The sequence below is a fragment of the Haliotis asinina genome, chromosome 1 (genome assembly GCF_037392515.1).
Source record: "Haliotis asinina isolate JCU_RB_2024 chromosome 1, JCU_Hal_asi_v2, whole genome shotgun sequence".
NCBI classification, from domain to species: Eukaryota; Metazoa; Mollusca; class Gastropoda; order Lepetellida; family Haliotidae; genus Haliotis; species Haliotis asinina.
The window spans coordinates 99,516,329-99,538,885 of record NC_090280.1 but is presented as its reverse complement, the minus strand read 5'-3'; the positions used below and the strand labels follow the sequence as shown (position 1 = coordinate 99,538,885).

The 22,557-nt window shown below is 39.3% G+C and overlaps 2 protein-coding genes across 3 annotated transcripts in view; one reads left to right on the top strand and one right to left on the bottom strand.

Annotated features, from left to right (window-relative positions):
* The first annotated feature begins 3,749 nt into the window (after positions 1 to 3,749).
* On the top strand, positions 3,750 to 9,022 carry LOC137256497 (GTP-binding nuclear protein Ran). Its single transcript, XM_067794336.1, has 7 exons — positions 3,750 to 3,901; positions 5,606 to 5,659; positions 5,919 to 6,003; positions 6,494 to 6,619; positions 7,072 to 7,259; positions 7,687 to 7,857; positions 8,451 to 9,022. Exons 2-7 carry the CDS (start codon positions 5,612 to 5,614, stop codon positions 8,493 to 8,495), a joined length of 663 nt encoding a protein of 220 aa, XP_067650437.1. The 5' UTR covers positions 3,750 to 3,901; positions 5,606 to 5,611; the 3' UTR covers positions 8,496 to 9,022.
* Positions 9,023 to 10,330: 1,308 nt separating this feature from the next.
* LOC137256480 (centromere protein J-like) overlaps positions 10,331 to 22,557 on the bottom strand; it is a 34,004-nt gene continuing 21,777 nt past the window's right edge. For both annotated transcript variants that reach the window (XM_067794319.1, XM_067794327.1), the window contains 13 exons: positions 21,711 to 22,509; positions 20,129 to 20,250; positions 19,788 to 19,943; positions 19,379 to 19,482; positions 18,856 to 18,949; positions 18,560 to 18,733; positions 17,850 to 17,937; positions 17,398 to 17,560; positions 16,342 to 16,492; positions 15,590 to 15,730; positions 15,313 to 15,386; positions 14,216 to 14,411; positions 10,331 to 12,544 (listed from right to left, as the gene is read on the bottom strand). In XM_067794319.1, the coding sequence (XP_067650420.1) occupies positions 12,416 to 12,544; positions 14,216 to 14,411; positions 15,313 to 15,386; positions 15,590 to 15,730; positions 16,342 to 16,492; positions 17,398 to 17,560; positions 17,850 to 17,937; positions 18,560 to 18,733; positions 18,856 to 18,949; positions 19,379 to 19,482; positions 19,788 to 19,943; positions 20,129 to 20,250; positions 21,711 to 22,509 (2,391 nt within the window). In that variant the 3' untranslated portion in view covers positions 10,331 to 12,415. The remainder of the gene's footprint in view (positions 12,545 to 14,215; positions 14,412 to 15,312; positions 15,387 to 15,589; positions 15,731 to 16,341; positions 16,493 to 17,397; positions 17,561 to 17,849; positions 17,938 to 18,559; positions 18,734 to 18,855; positions 18,950 to 19,378; positions 19,483 to 19,787; positions 19,944 to 20,128; positions 20,251 to 21,710; positions 22,510 to 22,557) is intronic.

The following is a 22,557-nucleotide window of genomic DNA, read 5'->3' as shown; positions in this document are numbered from 1 at the left end:
AAAATGTGAATATCTTTTGGTGTGTCCATTTTGATCTTGATCTTGATTTCATAAATGTACTATAAATTGTTCACTGGTCACGAGAGGGGAATTGGTTCATGTACCCTCGATGTTTGTTTATGTTCCCTTAGCCAGTAGTGACTAGTGAACAACATATTTATCTAACAAAACACCTCGATGTTAATTCTGAAGTGTTTGAAGCTCGAGTATCGGATTGAAACAAACGATTCGAATCTTCCATCTTGCTGTTCTTTCTCGCAGTTATTGTATTGTGTAATTCCTGCGATGGAATTACCCGTCTTAACATTCACATGGACTACATTTGACCGTTTTGTCAAAATTTATTTGGAATTCGAGGCAACACGTTTCGTAGCCATCGCTAGATTTTGCAGACGGCACAAGAAAAACAGATTTCGAGTTATCTCCTTTCTATCCATTTGTATTCGCAAAACATCGATAATTTCCTTGCAACATGCGTGATTCAGTGTTATTCGAGGTATAAACCTGCCTGCTTTTGAGAGGGGTATACTGAAAACAGTAATAGAAGATAAGATAATGTGTTTTGTCACTGCAACTACAGTTGCTTCCAGACTGAGTAAAATGTATTTACATACCATTTCTGCAGCGCACGTTGCATTTTGCGAACCAAACATGCATATGAAAGCTTTCGTAACGTCAGACTTCAGGTGTTGCTTCAGATTTTACCATCAGTGCATTTGCAAATAAATATACTAGTTTAATGGTGACTACAAGGAAAATGGAGTGTTGTCAAGGCATGGGCGGAGTTGGCAGGGCGATGGACTGGACATTGCTATACATACTATATCATAAATGTGTTTTGTTGTATGGCTAATATTATTTTTCTCAAACATGGCGGTACATGTATTTCTGATTACTAATTACTCCGAAAAACACACACCACTACATGTTAACAGAGATACGCGTGAGTTTGTAACAAAGTACAAAAATATTACTACAACCGAACACAAAACTAATGTGTCTTTTAAACACCTTGAGGATTACTAGAGAATCAAGAGTGGGTTATTCAATTTATTTTGTTTAAAAACTGTTATTGCTACAACAGTAATTTAAAATAAAGCCTGCTATCCAGCCTTTCCAGAATTGGTCACGCATTGTATTAATGAACGTATATTCACAGATTTGTGACAAACGGTCTATCAGCTTCCACGTGTCCACGTGGTGTAAGCAAATACACCACCGCATGAATCCAGCGGCAAGTTTTAAAACGTTGGTCAGCCATGAAATGCACATGCACACAAGTGCTTTACACAATATCTCAAACGGAATGGGTCAGAAAATGGCATAGTGAGAATTAAGACGTCAAGCACATTGGTGTAGAAAACTGCAGTGTGTGCTCAGCTGTTAGTTTTCAAAACTGATTAAAAGGACAATAGTACTAAACATTAACTTTCTTCACACGTCAAGATCCAGACTATCAGAAAATACACGATAGTAAGATACTGGCAGGCAAGACGGAAGGATGTCTTGTCGCATCATCGGCTCCAAAGTGCACATATATATATCACACGTAAATCACTGGGTTAGAGTGAGGAAGTACCAGCGGTGAAGTAGAGGATCATGATGTACCTACGGGACCAAGGAAGACCAATGACTGCGATGGCAAGACTCTTTCAAAAGAGAATGCTCATCATAGCGTCGTACGTAGGAAGATACGGGTAGAGTTGCCTCAGTAGGAAGAGAATCCCGGAAAATATGAGCTAGTTACCAGTTTAATACTTGGAATCTGTTTTCAAGGCACATAGAACAACATGCAGTGCTTTCGTATTTCTCATGTACAAATTGTGGGTGTCGCTTGTGTAGACAACACTGCCCGTGTTCGTTTAACCTGTTTTAATCCATTTGTGTTTGTGTCACTCTCTATTTCCACATTCAGTAGAACGGAATCAGTCAGACAGACAGAGAAGTTTATTCAATAAAAGGCGACAGGCCCATAATATACTCATGACATTGATAGCTCAGTGCACATGCTGTGTGACAGCAACATTTCTAAAGCGCTGAGGTACATGATGCAGAAAATTACTACCATCTTTCATGACTCAGTCATTATTTGATTTCATAATGTTGACAAAATTATCATTTGTATCAAAATCAGTCAAAATATTTCTGAATAAATCTTAATCTTAGGATCAGTTCACACTTAATGGGTACATGAATACATCACCAATACAAAATGTTGTCAATTTACAAAAAACATAATCTCACTCAAAATAAACAGCATATCATAGCATCTAGAAGAGTATGGTGTAGACATGCTTACCACATTGTCACAGAATTCCATCACATTTAAATATCTATAGAAACACTGCAACGCTTGCACATTCAATCATATATACTTCGTGTTTTATGAGCTAGAGTTTTCACTCCATATATACATACACATTCGATCTAGTGCATCTCTGTATGGTGTGTCGCTATGATTTGATGCGATGTGATGTGTCATATATAGGATGTGCTGCGTCTCTGTGTGGTGTGTCGCTATGATGTGATGTGTCCCTATATAGGATGTGGTGTGTCTCTGTGTGGTGTGTCGCTATGATGTGGTGTGTCACTATATAGGATGTGCTGCGTCTCCGCATGGTGTGTGACTATGATGTGATGCGTCACTGTATATGTATAGGATGTGGTGAATCGTATCTCTATGAGCATGGTGCGCCCCTGTGACGTGTCATTGTATAGGATGTGATATATTCCTGCGTGATGTGATTATATATCGCTGCATGGTGTAACACGTTACTGCACCACGAAGCCCTGTGAATATATGCCACTCGGGCTGACAATCATATACGCAAAAAAATCTCTTGCAACAAGTACAGTTTATGTCAAGTTACCTTAATTTATACTATGGCACAATATGAATACTCCCTCCTGATATGTATTCTCTCATATGGTGCAACAGAGACCATATAATATCTATTATATGGTCTCTGGGTGCAATTAGTAATGAAGTATTTGTCTAATTATAGAACTTTCACACACACCCCTCCCCCCACCCCCCACCCCCCCGAAAAAGTAACTGTACATTTGAAAAACGAGTTATGTCACAAAGGCGAGAATTTATTGTGGATGTGAGCTGCTTTATTTCATGGTCCTTCCACCTGACGACGGAGTAAGAATTTCCTACCAGACGTCGTTTCTCTCAAAATAAACATGCAACATCCATAAATTCTCGCTTATACGATATAAATTCAACCCCGCCTAGATATACCGTTTACTGACTGTAAACGGGGTATATAGTCTGAGGCCTAGGTCTTTTTCCATACGCCCTAAGTGGCTATGGCACATGTGAAATGGAATGATGACGTTTACTGAGCGTTTTTTCTGTCAGATACAGAGCCTAGAATTCGCACGATAAATTATGCAATGATGTGACTGTGAAATCACCAAAGGATCATGTTCGTTGGTTATGGAAACAAATCCTTGCGTCTCCTGATTTTAATTTACGCCAACCAGACGTGTCACACAGCACCCCACCACACACGCCCACCATAATCATCAGGCCCTTACGTAACGTACATATATAATGGTTGGTTGTTGTGACAGATTTGGCGCCAAAGTGTCCTTCATTGATCTTTGTTACTACAGGATTCAAACACTTCTGGAAAGCCAGTTTTTCACAGCTACATATCAGACGAATGTCTGTAAGTAATTTAAAATTTCATTATTGTCCAAAGAAGACGACAAATCAACATCAGACACCCTCAAGCAGTGATTATCAACACCTACGTCCGACCAGAGCAGCTGATCGTATAAGGGAGATAACCAGTCAACTTCCGTATATACGGACATTGCGCGCCAAAACCGGTTCAAACTGCCTGAGAGACTTGCGCTATCATTCTTCAGTCGTCCTCTAAAAGTAAAGGTAGGTAGATCGGTATTCAATCGAAGGCATCTTCAGTCTGAAATGGCTTCAACTATTTGTATGTGAACCCAAGGTAAAGTAGAGTGTTCCCTAAAACTCTTACAGGGATTTTCTTGATTTCTTTCATCTGATGACGGCATGGAATTTTCCATTCGAATCTGGTGATGGAGGCTAGTGTGGTGAAAACCTAGGCGGTTTTTCTATGTTATAGTTTACATTCTCTCAACAGAACCCACGTCGTTATCATGTGTCATTGTACATTTTTTTGTAATGTAGAGTAAATTACTTATCACCTTCCGTTTTGTGCTGCACAAAAAAGCCATCATTCTGAATTTATATCCTCGATCTTGGGTTTACATTATAAATGTAAAGAGGGCCATAAAGAGTTAAAACCGAATGTTTAAATTGATAAATAGCCTTCCAGTTTGAGCTGATCTTTACGTTTTGTGTTAATTACAGGGACGTTTCATTTGAAATAGCTAGAACAAAAATAGCTCAGGGCTCGGAAGTTAGTGTTTCGATGACTTGCCCATCCTCTGATTCAACAGTATGATTGTGATGGTATTTGATATGACTAAGATGTAAGTAGGTTTCTGTTGAGGCGCGTAGATTAGAGATATCAGACTTATGAAATGTGCACTGTACAGTTTGTCAAGACGAGATGCACCATGTTAGTATTTCAGACATGTTTTGAACCAGGCTAAAGAAGTTCCACCTCTAGGCATGCCAACTAAAATATCTCTGTTGTGTGTTATTTTAACATGTAAGTTCTTATCTGATGCAATACGCCGTCTGTACGTTGTTAGTGTTCCCTGGATGAGTGGAACAAAGTCTTTATATTGTCTTTGTGTGAGTTGATTTTCTTAAACAAAGAAACTGACAGTTTATGTAGACATGAGCACATGTATAACTGACTCCATAGGTTTCTTGAGTTCAACTTGGTGATCTCCAGAAAATTATGAGGTGACCCCAATGTGACTAATTTACTTGACATATCTTTCATTTTGTTGTTTGTACTCAAATATAAATATATACAAATTTGTAAATTCAAGACCGTACATAATACAAGAGAGCTTTGTTGTGCTATGTAGCATTATCTTAGTGGTTAAAAAGGTTGCGTCATGCTAAAGGCAAGTTCCCCAAACATGGGGGAAGCTCCTGGCTGGTGCACCCTGCCATATTGCAAATAGTAACACAAAGAAAAACACATAATGTCAGCTTAACCCAACTTTCTCAAAAATCAGATGGATAGGAAAGACTGCTACCTGTATTTTCTCTCTCCTCCTCCCACCCCCCATAATTTCAAATGATATTACTTGAATGGATAATAATGGATACTTAGTTTATGGGAGAATAAATAATTCTGTCAGGTTTAATGGGAAATGATTGTGACAGATATGTTAACATAAATGTGTAGACAGCATTCTGTTACTTCATTTGGTGTCAGAATGTCACATGACTGTGGACTTTCCACAATAATGACATACATTGTGTAACAGATGGACTCATGAAGACAAGTTGCTCCTTTAGTTTACTCCCAACTGATTTGATTTGGACACATAATATGACTTATTAGTTATGACATTGCTGTTTTTTATCTCCCAAGCTTTGGAGAACGTGGTTTGTGTACCATTTGTGACTTTTAATCCCAGGATATATATTTTTTTCAGATTTTCTGACTTGTTTCTTCTTTTTTTATTTCAGGTAACAATGGCAGAAATGCAGCAGTGTCAGCTGGCAGAACTTGTCCAGTTTAAGGTAAACACAAAGTGATTACCCATTTTCATGATTTTAGGGATTATCCTCAAATTGTAACCTCTCTACATGATTGTGGTTTTTGTACTCGAGTCCCACTCGGAATAGTGATGATTAAATAGGGCACTGTTTTTTCCAGTTTTGGACTTTTGTTGAACTGAGACAATGGATGCACAGATTGGTTAATTTGTGATTTGTAATTTTTTCAACATTAGTCTTTCTTTTCTGCCAATGAAACCATTTGACTTTTCATCTGTTGCAGCTTGTTTTGGTAGGAGATGGTGGTGTAGGTAAAACAACATTCGTCAAGCGACACATGACAGGAGAATTTGAAAAGAAATATGTTGGTGAGTCTTTGTTTATATGCTTACTCTTGCAAGTGCTAAAAAGTCTTGTCTATCACCTTGTTCAGGCATGGCTGTGTTTACTCCTCTGATACGTATGCTTGTCTTAAAGGGGATGGGGTGGTCATGCTTGCCGCCTTTGTCAACACATTTCATTGTATCGCAATTGTATGGATAGATGACCATGATGTTTATCACTATATTGTTCAGGTCCACACTCTATTATTTATAGACTACTGCCATACTTCTGAGTGGAGTGTTAAACAAGAAACCAATTAAGTACTGTTAGTGCCACGAAGTAGGATTTTTAGTTAAACTATCTTGGTTTGATTAACTCTGAAGTTCCTTTATGCTCTTTTACTAATTAAATCTGATATGGTTTAGCTGAAAACATCTGGACACTGATGTCTTAACAATTAGTTTCTTCATGTTCTAACTGGTGCTTTGCAGCTTACATTGGGATTGCATGGAATGTTTTACTTCTGTTCCACAGCAACACTTGGTGTAGAAGTGCATCCACTTGTGTTCCACACAAACAGAGGGCCGATCAAATTCAATGTATGGGATACAGCAGGACAGGAGAAGTTTGGTGGTCTTAGAGATGGCTATTATATACAGGGTAAGATAAAATGCAACATTGCCAGTTTCTAAAATGATTTTTCCTCTACTTCCCTTGCTTCTCTCCCTCAACACAGAATACTATGGAAACCTGTGCTTTGTTCCCACAGAATAGTAAAATAACATGTCCCCACAGCCAAACATACCCTTCCACTACGCGATGGTGTGCCATAAAAGTACTAGACCTTTAGTACCAGAATGTTGATGTCTTTACCGTTTGAAGATGGGGTACAAAATTTCATCTTAGTAAAATTGTTAGGTTATTGTTATGAGGATGAGGATTAATATACATGTGTATGTATGGTTTAATATTAGTGATAACTAGACTGTTCTAAGTGATCAGACATAAAATAAGAAGCTATTTGAGTTAAGTCCTTAGTTGCTGCTTCGTTTGTAAACCCCTGGTGTTTGCAATGTGACATGTGTTAATCCTGATGTATTTTGTTTTTACAGGACAATGTGCCATTATCATGTTTGATGTAACATCTCGTGTGACATATAAGAATGTTCCTAACTGGCATAGAGACTTAGTTCGTGTGTGTGAAAGTGTGCCAATTGTTCTGTGTGGCAACAAAGTGGATATCAAGGACAGGAAAGTGAAAGCCAAGACCATCACCTTCCATAGGAAGAAGAACTTGCAGGTATACCTTACTCCATGGAATCCACAAGTATTGAACATAGACAATTTGGCATAGCTAAAGCAGTGTGGGTTCATGTTTGTCAAAGTGTTTGAATGACAAAAGTAGTTAAAATAAATGATTTTTCTATTACATCACCTAAACATAATATGTGAAGCTTTGCTTAAGATGTCAGTCACATGCTTGTCTGGTCCAAATATTTTTGTTCAGGTTGCTGTGATACCAATAAGAGTATTAATAATAATGCAGCCTTACGCAATGCTACCATGGAAGTAATGATTCACCAATGTAGTTGAGCAGTACAATTGTCTGATAACTTAGCTGTCCCTACCTTATAGATTATTTCTAATGAATGAAATTCTGGAATGAAAGCAGATTTGTCCTTGAGATTGTTGATGGATCAGCTCTAACTTTCAAACCAATATTTCAGTACTATGATGTCTCGGCTAAGAGTAACTACAACTTTGAGAAGCCATTCCTGTGGTTGGCACGTAAACTGGTGGGCGACCCCAACCTGGAGTTTGTAGCCATGCCTGCTCTGCAGCCCCCAGAGGTTCAAATGGATGAGGAGCTGAAGGAAAAATATGAGGAAGAGTTGAAGGTGAGCCACAGTATACGTATACTATTGACCATAAGTGCAATGCTGTCTGATGCAGAGAATTCGTAACCATCATTTTATGAACATTACTTGTGGCAGCTAATATTGTTTACTTGTATATTATGTTGATTTCACATCTTACAAGATTTCATGAACACTGTCAGTGCATGCTTTACCATTAATTTTGAACACTTTCCATTGTGATCAGTCAGATAAAAAATAACTAAAATGCAAAACTTAAGCTGAAAGCTGCAGTTTCGTTTCCAAATTGAATTTAGTGTAGTTTGAACTAAATATACCTGTTTTCAATGTGCCACAATGCTACTCTCTTCCCTTTTGAAGTTGACACCATGTTATCACTGATGATGTTTTGCATGTACTTGCATGTACTTGCTATACACTTGCTTGTATAGCTATCTGCTTCTAAGTTATTCATTCGTCATGATTGAGTAATAGTATACTTTCAATTATGTTCATAATACTGAAGTTGATATCCATGAACTCGCTCATTTCTGAATGCCATCTGAAAGCTTTGTACCTAGTGGTTCTTTAAAAGCACTTTACATCAGTGTCATAAATGTCCTGTGATATTTCAGACGGCACAAGGGCTTGCGCTGCCAGAGGATGACGACGATATCTAGTGTGATAATGACTTCATTGTGGACTAAATTCAGTAACTATATGCGCATGTTCATCTCCGCAATCATCCTTTAAATGCCTCTGTGCACTGAACTCCAGTGTAAAGCTATTTTGGATCACTATTTGAAGTTCCTACTGATTCACTCTTTTGGTGCCTATTCATGTCCCACTGAAGAAATCTGGGGCTATCACACACAGCCAGTGGATATTGTCATACAATGGACACTAGAAGGGAAGGACTGGTCAGAATGAGGATACAGTGTATTCTGATGGAGATTACCATGCTCAAGTCCAGCATCAGTACAATGAGATCTGACAATTCAAGTCCAGGCTTGTTCGCTGTTTCTATTCACTGTGGTAAAAGTGGATACAGTTATTAAATGTGCTAAGTAAAGCGAAGGCATTTTGATAGATTCATCAGATACTATATGTACATTTTTCAAAAGCACATTATCTGTACAAAAACTACTATTATGTGACTGGTGCATTGTATTTAAATGTTTAAGTGAAATAAATTTGATGTATTATATTTCAGGTTATTGTATTTCATCATTTAATATTCTTAGATTGACCTCCATTTGGAGTCTGAATAATGAATGACCTCCATTGTGGGAGTGCACCACATTAGTTGCATGTTTTCAAAACAGTGGGAATGTGACATGGCATGTTTGATATACTTTCAAAAGCGATTTCAGAATCTAGATTAAAATTTGTATGTTTAAAAATATTTGAATTGGATTTATTGTTCAAGTTAAAATATCAGTTAGGAACATTTGTTTTGTGAAGGAGACATATTTAGAACCATCATCTTGTATATATGCATGGACAGATTTCAGTACTCTCCAAGTCATTGAGGAAATTACTATGGAGCCATTCCTAATAATACTTGCCTTCACATTGATATGATTGACTTGACGATGATACATGGTGTTAATGTTTCTAGTTTCTCATGGATGGGCCGCAACAGCTTAAGAAAGTTCAGGATGCACTTAAAACACTGAAATTTACTTTTCTGCTTAAAGTTATGCATGATAGTGTAAAAAAAATGAATTGTTTAGTAAATTTATGGACTTCAAGTAACTGCTGAATGTGTTTTAGGACAGTAGACTGAGGATAGATAATCAGGAATATCAACTGACTGTCAGTATGATAGTTATGTTTTTATTCACCAGTACAGTTTGGTCTAAATTCATTGGCTATGGTTAAATAGATGCTGTTGTGCTTGTATTCCGTGCATTAATGTGTAGCAAGTGGTGTTAAATGTAATTTCTTTTTGATCATTTTCTTGTTAACCATTGTCAATCTAAAAATATTTAGTTATTGATCTAAATGAATTGTCAGCCCCTCTTGCATCTTAACTTGTAAGGCAGATTATCCCCTTTCAAACCTGTAATAGTAACTGATCACAGTCACCGAGTCAGTGGTCTTGGGTGTCTCGAGAAGACCTGGGTTTGCTGTCCACATAAGCATGTGTGAAGCCTAGTTCTGGGGTCTCCTACTGCAATGTTGCCATAGATGGCATAAAACCATACTCTTGCATGTGGAATGTCGGTGTAGGATTAAGATTGGTTGCTATGAAATTGGTTAGCTTATCATCCAAGATGTTGTATCAGCCCTTATTCAAATACAAAGGTTATTCTTGAAGCTAAACATTTAAAACAACTTTTTTTTTTTATGGTTGTGACTTGCTTGTGTTGCACTGATCAGCAATACAAAGTTTCTGAGAAAAAGAAACTGGGGTGTCAATGGTTATGAAATGTCTTAACCTTAAATCCATCCACATGCATACAATATTTGTGAACTTTGCCAAACCAATCCTAAGAAAGAAACAATAGTCTTAATTTGATTTGTTTATTCATCTTAAAGGTTTTATTTGACACTGGCTGCAAGGCACTTGTGGAGATACATACAATTTATCACCTGCATGAAGCCGAGTACAACAAAATCACATTAAAATGTTCATCTTATATACACACAAATACAGACAAGACTGATTGGAGGAACGGTTAACTGTTCTATTAAATGGGTAAAGGCTGTTTGAACACCAACATTTAATTGTATTTCTCTGATTAGATTGATTGCAATACAAACCTTAACCTGAACGATTGAATATGAAATTACCCAATTCATCTGCCATTCCATTTTCATAGACTTCTGAAATAGTCAATTCGATGGATTTGGATACTGAAATAACTCTTAATCAATTAGATGGATTTGAATGTACCTCCTGGAAATCTGGCAAGTTATGAGGCATGAAATTGTGCATGTGTAACAACCTGTTGATAATATTTAAGTAAGATGAAGCTACTTGTCTTTGTGTTATATTTTATAACTAAGAAACTATGTGGTAAAATGGTAACTTGATGTCCATGATGGTAAAATCCGTGTGTAGGATATGGTATAAAAATTCTTAATTTTTATCACAAAGTGCTAATTCAAGGAAGCAAGGTCATTTGAACATGGAAAGCAAATGTTCACCCGATAAACATAAGATATACTGGATGGTTGGGGTTCTTTTGGCTCACAGAACATTACAGATTTTCAGTGTAATTCCCTACTGAAGAGATATAAAAAGACATGATATCTTCATGGTAACAACAGCAGTAAGAAATATAGGGAGTTCTTGATTTTTTTTAGTACACTTTTGTGTTTGATTGAATTGTGACATGTCATGGTTTTGCAGCAAAAATCCTCATAACATGCTCCAAATGTTCCATAAATGTTCAGACAATTTTTTATTTTGACACCTTTTCTATATATTCCCCTGAAGCAAGTCTCTCCTCATTAACCGTCTTCATTTCACCTGATGGAGTAAGAATATACTCTGAAACATTGTGTCCATCACAATAAAGAAATTGACATGCATAAAAATTCTTGCTTTCTGACAATACCTCCATCATGAACTACAGATCCTTTTCACAAGTAACATGCTGCAACTTAAAAACCACCAAAGCTTTAGACCTACAATGAGGACATGAAGGCAATCACACAGAGGTTTAGACACCTCAACATTTGCAAAATAATTTGTGACCTAGGATTATCACAGACATCTGGAACCAGACATAAATATTTCTGATCTTAAATTTTGTCATGCCCCATGTAAAGGAGGCTATAGAAAACTGAAACATATTAACATGTTTCACTCATTCACGCAAACCTGGCATTGATGTGCTCCGTGCAATAATCAGATAACAGCTACATACATGTACTAGTTCAAAACTTATTGTCACAGGCAACTATATTCTATCTGTAACTGAAACTGTCTTGTTTCAAACATCATGAAGCACTTTAATTGTCATGGTCAGAAAGGACAACAGAACAGGCATCTGCATTGTCCATATGCACCACTAAACAAAGGCTTATCTTGGTGGAGGCATTTTGGGGTTGTCCATGAGATCCAGTAGACATGAAGGCTTTCAAACACCAGACTTGCACTGGTGGGGGCACATTTGTGTTAAGCATCAGGTACGAAGAAGGAATATAGACTTTGGATAGACGCCTGGCTTCAACAAGTTCCACAATACAGGACGACAGTGTACAAATACCAAGCTGATGTATACCACAGGTAAAGGTTTCAGTCCATCCAGTCTGTTCTGAGGCAAGGAGTCACTTAATCCTTTCACTTATCCAATGTTATCACAATACATTCCACATCAGCTGATTGATGATGACACCTACAGTAACCAGTGCAACTACAGTGGTAAAAGAGGCCTTACTAGCCTCAACAGTAAGCAAGTGAGTATCATTTTGTGTCACTTGTAGTAATATTCCAGCAATATCATGGCAGGGTACAGCATGGACCCCACACTTTGTACCTGTTGGGAATAGAACACAGTCCATTTCAATGGCAAGCGAAGTCTTTAACTGCCTGAATATGGCACCTTATATAAAACTATCATGAACATGATGTATGGAGTCGTTATCAACACATCCGATCCATGATGACGTTTCCGTCCTTGTCCTTGAGTCGTATCCGCCCTGTCGAGTAGCGAGTCTCCTGGCGGCCATCAGGGTACACAGTCTTCACGGTGCCATCTGGATATTCCCTCCTCTGAAACAAGAGATATCAGTTACAGTATTGTTTTTCAGTAAATGAGACCTGTGCAATACATCCTAAGATCTGCACTTGAAACATCACAGTGATCGAGTTCTCCATGGCTACAAGTTTGGAGAAACTCCCAAGCACTTTGCTTGAAGTCACAATCTACGGTTTCACCATGGGGATGCAACTCTGTGCAAAGAACTACAACTCAGCAACTCAGACAACTGAACCACAAGCCAGACCAGATACAGTACATGTATGGTTCCCCTTATATGTCCTACTGTACAGGTCTGTAGTTAAAGGTCACATGCAACCAAAAAATCAAACATAATTAAAACACATTTATCACTTATTCATGACATATAATATACATTGCTGCTTATAAAAAAACAAATAAACAAAATTATAAGCATACAATCGCGATTCAAAAGTGCAATTTTTTGGACTTGGGATTACTTTCCCCGAAAAGAAGCCCTCGGGAGACCGAACCCAGTCATAGCGGAGTGGATATGCACTCAAGTGTAACGACAGCTTCCGATTGGCTGTTTCATTTGCTGATATGCTGAGAGTTCATTGTGTGTACAGAAAGATGATCTGTTTGATGGGCATGTTAGAAGTATAGCCAGTCACAAGAAAGTAAGATTCTTTATGGATAACAACTTCTTTTTGTGTATTTGACGCGTCGTTTCAGTATGGATTCATATACTGTTGTCAAACAAAATCATATACACTAAAAGAAGTCGTTATCCATGAAGAATGTATAGAGATGTTGGGTTTGGAAAATACATGTTCTCTGAATTTTCGTTTGATCCAATCAAAAATTATCTCAGCAGAGATGGTGAACTGGAAACTCTCGTTCGTCCAAGTACAAAGCAGGACTTGAAGCTGACAAGAGTTTGCACCAGTTTCCGTCAGATCCAGTCATCCGAAAAAAATGAATGTAGTTTGTTTGCAACCCACAGACATAAAAACATGTCATGTGTATCACACGTGCCTAGTTACATAATGTGGCAGACACGGGACTCAGGTGCACGAGTCATAAATCATCTTATTTTCTTTATGTCGTAAAGTCTGATAGGTGTTAAGTTCAAATTGCACGTGGTCAATGATTGAAGCTGTGTATTGCATGTTGTCTTTAGCAGACAGTCAGGCAGACATATAGGTGTGAATAAACCAGACACTGAGCTTTCTCTGTGACAGAGACTGCTTACCACAATCAACAAGGTTTTTTACGTAACGAGTAGATTATGTACTTGTTTGTGTACACAACCAAGATTAGACTACTGCTCACGACCTCAGACGCTGGGCATGCATACTGTTTCAAGCTCCGCGAACCTATTCACTGCGCATGCTTTATGGACGCAGCGCAGCAGAGCTATTGAAACCAGTTTTCCCCCCAGCGCTGGGGGGAATTTAGTGAAACGTTTGAACTCCGATTTCGTGGGCTTTTTTTTCATCTCGTTTTTTTCAACTTTATAGGTTGAATTGACATTTTTTATGATTTGTTTCGGTAAGTGCATACCGAAAGGTATCAGAATCTGCAAAGTTGTGTTTTACGTTGCATGTGACCTTTAACTTTTCTTAATAGAGGTGGGGGGCACTATCAACTTCAGGGGGACGCAGCTGTCCCCCCCCCCCCACCATCGCCCTGCTGTATCACCCTGATAAAATCTGACATACTTTGAAAGCCTCCGTATGTATCTCTCGCTGTCCATTTGGAAACTCCATGGTCTTGTCTCCTGATTTCTCGACGCGTATCACAGTACCATCTGGGAAGATGCTCTCCTCGGACCCATTCGGAAACAGATACTTGATAGTTTGGTCTGGGAATGTGATCTCCTTTGTGCCATCTGGGTAGTGCTTTTCTATCTGGTTGCTGTGATTATAAGAAGGAGGGCATTTTGAATCAATTTACATATAAATCCTGGCCCACAATGTTTTTCATATTTTATAACTTTCAAGTCTTTAGGTGACTGAAGATGACTCCCTGATTGAGTGAAAATCTAACTTTGCTGGACAGTTTTGTAAAAATAATATAAAACAAAATACAACAAAATATGCCCTAAATTTTTACTTTTGAACCCATCCTGTATCATGGTCAGTACCAAATGACATTTCCAGACATTAGATACTTAATACAACCTGCAGCACACAATGACAACTGACAATACACAATGGCAACTGACAATACACAATGACAACTGATAATACACAATGGCAAATAAGACACAATGACAACTGACAATACACAATGGTAACTGACAATACACAATGACAACTAATGATACACAATGACAACTGACAATACACAATGGCAACTGACGAAACACAATGAGAACAACCTAATGACAACTGACAACACCTAATGACAACTGACAACAAATGACAACTGATAACACTTCAAGACAACAGACAACACCAACTGACAACACATAATGACAACTGATGAGACCTTGTGATAACTGACAGCTGACAAATCATAATGACAACATATAACGACAACACACAATGTCAAATGAGAACAATTAACAAGTGACACACAAAGACAATAGACAACACACAATGACAACTGACAACACATAATGACAACTGATAAGACCTAGTGACAACTGACAACTCATAATGACAACTGACAAAAAACAATGACAACGGACAAACCTAAAGACAACAGGCGGCTAAAATAATGGTAACTAACAACACACAATGACAACTGACAGCACAAATGACAACTGACAACACCTAAATAAATGGCAAGTGATAAAGTTGGTAAAGCTTACTTCTGAAACTGCAGGATTTCCAGTCCGTCAGGGTAAGTTGTGTGGGTGGTTTGAGCGTCAGCATAGAAATACACCTAAAACAACAACAAAAAAAGCAGTCATATAATCACCTGAAACCTGCAAAAAAGTAAACATGACTCTGGCGATTCTCCTTTCAGGGGCTGATTACATGGGCTCCTTACTGTTCAGAGAGAAACCACACTATGTTAACTTCTATTCCAGCATTATACAGTATGGGATGTGTACAAAGACTGTACTTGGCTAAAATGTCACTCACCACTCGTTGGTCTGGGAAGATCTGTTTAATGTCGCCATTAAAGAAGGACACAATGATTGACTGGCCATCTGATGAGATCTCCTTCCGAGTTCCATTGGCAAAAAGTATTTCACGGGCCCCATTACTGTATGTTCTCTCCACCTGTGGACATTTGACATTGGTTCACAGATTCATACACAATGATGTTCTATATAATGACAACTTCTAAAACATCAAGCTTGGATGAGACAATCCAGTGATTGATATTTTGAACAATCATCGTTTGGTACAGGCCTTTGATGGCTGTGCTTATTTAACTTAAGACATTTAAAATACTAAGGGTTTGGATTAGTGTGAGTCTCACTAGGCCTTGAAATAAAAGCCAATTCATTTGCCTGAGATGACTAAATAGAAGTGAAACTCTGGACACTATCTGACAGACAGCGCCAAGGAGTATCATTCTGAACCAGTTTTCATTGTTTCAAGTTTGCTACAAACAGCAAACAAAATAATGACAAAGTAAACAAGCATATCATGTTCAAGCTCTTAGCTACATACTCTGAGAACCAGTGCTGTGGAAAGATTTGAAAAAAGAAATTACCATAGTCTAATTTCTAAACTACTTTGAACTGAAAGTCTTACGATTGTTAATATGCTATTTACAACAGTGAAAGTATGATCAGCACTGCGCTACAATAAATGTGTGCAGAATGCACTCTGGCATGTGGAGCAAGTACATGCCAAATACCACAGTATGTACCATAATGACTAACCTTCCCATCTGGGTACTGAGTCTCCTCGTACTCCCGGTCACCCTTGTCAATAGCAGGATTCTCCGATGAGAACTTGGTTGTTTGTTTCCGAGGAAGGTTGACAACGGCACCAACAGAGCTGGTGTCATCATCAGGAGACTGACTTGAAGATCTGTAATCACGACATATGAAACTCTGCTTAGAATCATGGAAGTAGTCACGGAAGTATATGCATCTTACACCTAGGACTGTTCACAATGTTACTTTGTTCGACGAGATGTAGTTTCTTGGACTTCACATCTTAATCACACTGAAACACAAGTCATATATGGTGTTTCCTTAGGCAAATGAGGTGGTATGTGATCGTGTGCATAGAGCAAATCAGTTGAAGTTAAGCAAAGCTGGTAAGGAGAGTTCTTGGATGGGTCACCACGTTTGAGGTTTTACAGATTTACTAGGACTTCAGTCCTGCCCTGCAACTAAGCACACGTGACACATGTGGTCTCACCTAAGGCAAATGAGTTAAAAAATGCCTCTGTTCACCCGTCAGTGAATGTGTACCTGGTGGGATAAGTCATGACTGTTCACCTTCTAGTGCCTCACGGCGGCTTGGGGTAACCAGTGTAATGATGTCTTAGCATCTTGAGCATACACAAGTAAGTAGATACAGGTGCTTTATAAATGTCCATCGTTATCATTTAAATGACTGACTGACTGAGTAAGTTAAGTTTCAACCTGCACTCAGCAACATTAGAGCTGTATGGCGGCAATCTCTACATAATAATGTCTGGACCAGACAATCCAGTGATCGACAGCAGTAGCACAACTGGGGACCGATGACATGTGTCAACCAAGTCAGAGAGCCTGACCAACCAATCCCGCTAGTCACCTCTTACAACAAGCATAGTCGCCTTTTGTAGCAAGAATGGTTTGCTGAAGGCCAATTCTACCCCCGACCTTCACGGGTCTCAATGACTTTGAAACAGGTCTCTGTACATCCAGCAATGAATAGGCAACCAACCGGTTGAGTGGGCTTGTGGACATCATTGAGCCCTTTGAGTAATACACAAAACATACCTTGGAAGTGACAGAGGTGCTGATGGCTGACTCCTAGGAATGGCATCACCAGACATGTTGTGGACATAGCCATGGGCAGGGTCAGGTCGTACGGTAGACTGGGAATGTTGGGATCCATTGAGCAGGGGTTGGTGAGAAGGCAGGGCCGGCCTGGCAACTGGGTCTGCAAACAACATTAGACAGAAGAAGTGTGACAACAGTTTTATGTGGCTCTGTTCCAACAAATCTGAGCTCATGTCTTTCTGCAATGCAAACTAAGAGTTAACTATGAAAAACAAAATATAACAGAATGTTCCTCATGAATTAATGTTGAAAATGTCTTACAATATTTATTCATGATGGCCAGATAATCTGCGATTCGCAGGTTGCATGTTATATGATTATGGGAATGTACTTTCTCTGCTCAACTATGATTCCTACAACCACAGAATACAGAATGTCGCACAGCTGACCATGGTTGACGTTGACAACACTTTTGGCACCCCTCTCCTTGTCCTCTGTTGGGGTGCTGCTCCGTGGGAAACTCTTCTGGACGCCATTCTGACAACAAGCAATAATTACATTTGACAACATCAGATACCAGGCACCTGTGGCATGTAGAGATCAGTGTGAAATTCTACACACAGACCTCACCCTCCGTGCTGCCTGATCCTGTCACTGACATTACTTTGTAGAGACCTATCATAATGTCTACCAATAGTGCAGAGCATCATTTCCTAATTTATCAGTTGGATGTTTAATGGACAAGCATATGAATCCTGGTGGTTAACATGTCACTATACCCAGACCTATGGTACACATCCACAACCAGTACCTGCAGTGTTTCAAGGATCATGCAGAACCACTCCCTCATCACTGGACCTACCACAAACATCCCTTGTTTGGGCAAACTACCTTCTTTGTCATCCCCTGTTTCAAGGATCATGCAGAACTTCTTCCTCCCTCAGAGAAACTACTTACAACATCGCCTGTTAGAGCAAGCTACCTTCTGTGTCCCTCACTACTATGTATCATGGTATCATGTAAAATCAATCACTCCTGATGAGGCCCCGTTGGAACATCTACAGTCTGTATCAACAACTGAACTGTTTCAACTTATCATGTAAAATCAATCAAGCCTTGCCATGACCCAGTGGGAACATCCCCAGTAAGGATGATCTACCTTTTTCTGTGTCTCCCGCTGCATCATCTCGAGGCGCCGTTTCTCCAGCAATTTGACCTCCTCCTTCAGCTCCTGGTTCTCCATCTCCACCACCTCCAGACGCTGACGTAGACGGTTGTTTGCTGACGTCCACCTTGCCTCCTTCTTCTTCATCTCGTCCTGCAGCTCTGATAACTGCATCACACAACAAACCCAATCAATGTATTGACTCAAACACACCTGGTACCTGTACACCCTATTTTTTTAGAAACGCCTGCATGCATTAACATTTGACAAGTATTGAGAACATGGGCTACCTGTCTCTTGAGAGCATCTATCTCCTCCCTCTCCCGTTTGTCTGGCATGGACCTGACAGTCTTCTGGTATTGTTCGAACAACTTTCTCTCGTGCCTGACAACGAAAAGTTTATATCATCATTCACTGCTTTCTGTCACTGATGGAAAAAATAATCTTTGCTACTGCCTCCATCTTTCGCACACTGTGTGATGTAACAATAGGTGGAAGATGCTCGATATAATGAAGGAATTGTGAAAACGTGGAGGAAAAGACTAAATACTCAAATGCTGTTAACTTAAACCTTAATAAATTCACAGCTAATGAATCAGGAAGATTTGATATCACCTTTTCCAATAATCAAGCATTACCATGGCCAGGTAGTATAAGAATTGCACTTCCCAATATAGTATGCATGTGGAGAATTGAACCTAGACTTTGACATGATGAGATAACACTTTACCACTGGGCTTCACCACCTGCCCCTTATCCCCTGGAGGAGTGTTTCCAGACTGATGGATATTCCAGAAAAATCTCAACACTTACTTAAGCTTTTTAATTTCCTGGGCTCGGAACTCTTCAAGACGCTTGACCTCCAAGTCCTTCTCCTTCTCAAAGTCACAGATCTCCTGTCGCAGCTTGCCCAGTAACTGAAACACAGGCAATTATACCTCAAATTGTCATAATGTTTGCTTGAAAAGAATATCTTTTTTTTTTTGACTCCGTGTCATCAAGGTTTGTCAGCTTCAGAGGGGAGGAGATCCAAAATGTCTCTGATTAAGAATTTGATGCAATAAGCATAGATGTAGTATTGACAAGACAATCCGAGAAAAGTGGGATTCAAACTCATGATCATGAGTTACATACATGGTATGTAACCCTGACATGAAAAGGATGATATGAAGCAATGGCAACCAGCCATGTACCACCAACGCGTAAACTAGGAAACACCCACCTCTTCTCTGTCTTTCCTCAACTTTTCAAGACCAGCGTTTTCGTTACGGAATTTCTCAATCTCCTTGTCCAGCTCAGACAGTTTGTCCCGGAGAATCTTGGACTGTACCCCATCACCTAGTGTTGCCTTGCCAGCAGCTTGCAGCTTCTGCTGTTCCTGAAACACATGGGTTTATGTAACCTGAGTGCTCACTGGCCAGAATTAAGACACTGATGTAGTATAGCTACTACATTGCAAATGTATTTACTGGAGTTTGACACAAGATGAAATTCTGACATTGTCTAGAGGTCTTCATCAGATCTGAAGACAATGACTTCCAAATGTGTTCTCAAACCTCCTACCTGTTGATGTTTCTCTGCCTGTTTCACCTGGTTGGTGTTATTAAGTTTGGGGAACAGTCGCGCAACCAGTCGAGATGTAGGTGGTGTCGACTTATCAGCTTCCTGATTGGCTGATTCAGCATCTTTGCAGCAAAGAACATAGCATATGTTAAATTTTTTTATTACACTTTCACAGTAGAGACTCTTACTTTTAAGAGTTGCATCATAGCGGATTAAAAACAACCAATCACCCAGTCCAAGTAAACTTAGCCTTAGTGTTATTTGGTACACTGCTACACTGGGTCTAACAAAACGCAGTATGAGGTCGCACCAGGCAACCTATGACATATCAGATCACAGTTTACCAAATTGCAAAAGTGGACATTCGCCTCTTGAACTTTTACCAATGCAAAGGTTTGTAACTGAAAGATTAAAAATGCTATTTTCACTACAATTGCTTCCAGGTGATACACATGGAGCACGCCACAACAGTGAATGAAAATAGTGTTTTTTGCAATATTGAAGGATGTCAGCTTGCTGAAATATTTGCCTATGGTAACCATGTCAACAGAAACCAAAAGGCATATATACAGCAGGTCAAATATCAGTGTCATATGTGGATTTTCGCTGTTGAGAGATCATTGTTAGTGACCAGTGTATTTTGTACGTCCTATCAAACCTTAAACAGTAGCCATTGTCTGAAATGCTGTCTCACATTTGATTGGATGGTCATAGGTCGTTCAAAGGTTACCTGATGTGACCTCCTACTAGGTTTTTTAGATCCAGTGTAGGAGTGTAATGAATAACACTGGGGCTAAGGTTACTTAGACTGCCAATCACCAGCATACAAAGTCAGCAATCTAACCCACTTAGCTACCAATGCTTTCACAAAACAACTGGTAGTACAGATCAGGCCTTTGTGTACCCTGCTGACAAAGGTAAAGTGGCATGATTCCCAGGGTCAAATGTTCTCAATACACCAGGGTCTCCTTTTCACAAAGCAATCTTTACTAAGGTTAACCTTAACTCCCAGTGTTTAACACTGCACTAAGGCTACCTTAGACCTAGGAAAGGAGGCCATTTAGAAAGTGGTTAAATGTAACATATACTTTCCTCCAGGCCATTCTTGTGTCATTAAGCAAGAAGCTGGGACAATTGTTATTGTCTCTGAATGAAACAGTGGGGGCAAACTATTACTGCCACAAGGCCTGACTTTCATACTGTTCAATCAGTGTAGGTTCATACTTCTCTGAAAGTGAAAGCCTGTAAGTTCCCTTTTTCCAAGTATCTCAATAAAATTTGTTTATAGAAGGGAAAATGTCTTGTGTTTAGTCATAAAATTTGGTGGATTTTCATACCAGCTCATTGATCCTATACTGCAATATCTTCAACCCAAAGCCAGAACATACAAACGCAATTTCATCCCTGTCCACATCAGCCATGCTAAAAACTGAAATTTTTAGCCTACAAGTTCTCAAAAAGATGACATTTAACAAAGCCCTTTGTCTTTAATTGTCTGAAACTACTGGCCAGTTTAGACATGACTATAGGCATGATAGGAGACTGGCCAGCTTCTATCACTGTGTCAAAAACTCTGCCTTACCCAAAATGGCGACCTGTGTCTGAGGAGCTGAAACTGCCCATTCATCCTCATCATCAAACATGGAGGTGTCCTTCACCTGTGGATCATGTGACTTCTGACCTTTGACCTGGGTAATACTAGCATCACTATCGTCTTCTTCAGTACTATCCTCACTGCTGCTTGAGATTTTGGTTTGGGGACCACCACCAGTGGGGTCACCATGAAACATCTGATTCACTAACACTTGGTCCCGAGAACTGCTTGGATCTGTCATGACCCCTACGTGAATGTCTGTCCCTTTCAACACACCCTCATTCCCGGCTGATAGTCTCTCCAGAATGGACTGCATCTCGCTAGAATCATGAGTGTCTTTAACTGCTATTTTGCGAGTCAATGATTTGCTTGGAGACAAAGGCACTGAAGTCCGTATTTCTGAATTAGATGATCTAAAAGCGTCACTATTGCTGTTTTTATTGTTCACAAACACAAATCCTTCCTTTTGACTTTGATCAAATAATGCCTCATATGACTGATTCACTTCACTTGATCTCAGATCTGTCTTCTTTGTGGGTGTAACCTTGACCTTCTCATACTCCTCATCTGAAGACACCGAGGAAGATGATGAGGAGTCAGTGAGGGTGTCGGAGGAAGTGTCAAGATCCACCCCATCTATCAGTGACGTGTCTCTCCCCCTGGGGGACATCTCGATGTCAGCAGGAGGCTGGGGTTTCCTTGATTCGCTGTTGGCACCATGTCCGGTTAGCTTCTCCTTCTCATGCTTCTTGGCTTCAATAACAGCCTTGACATTTTTCACATTTATCTGTAAGATAGTCAGTTTGTCAAAGAGTCACATATTACATTACTGGAA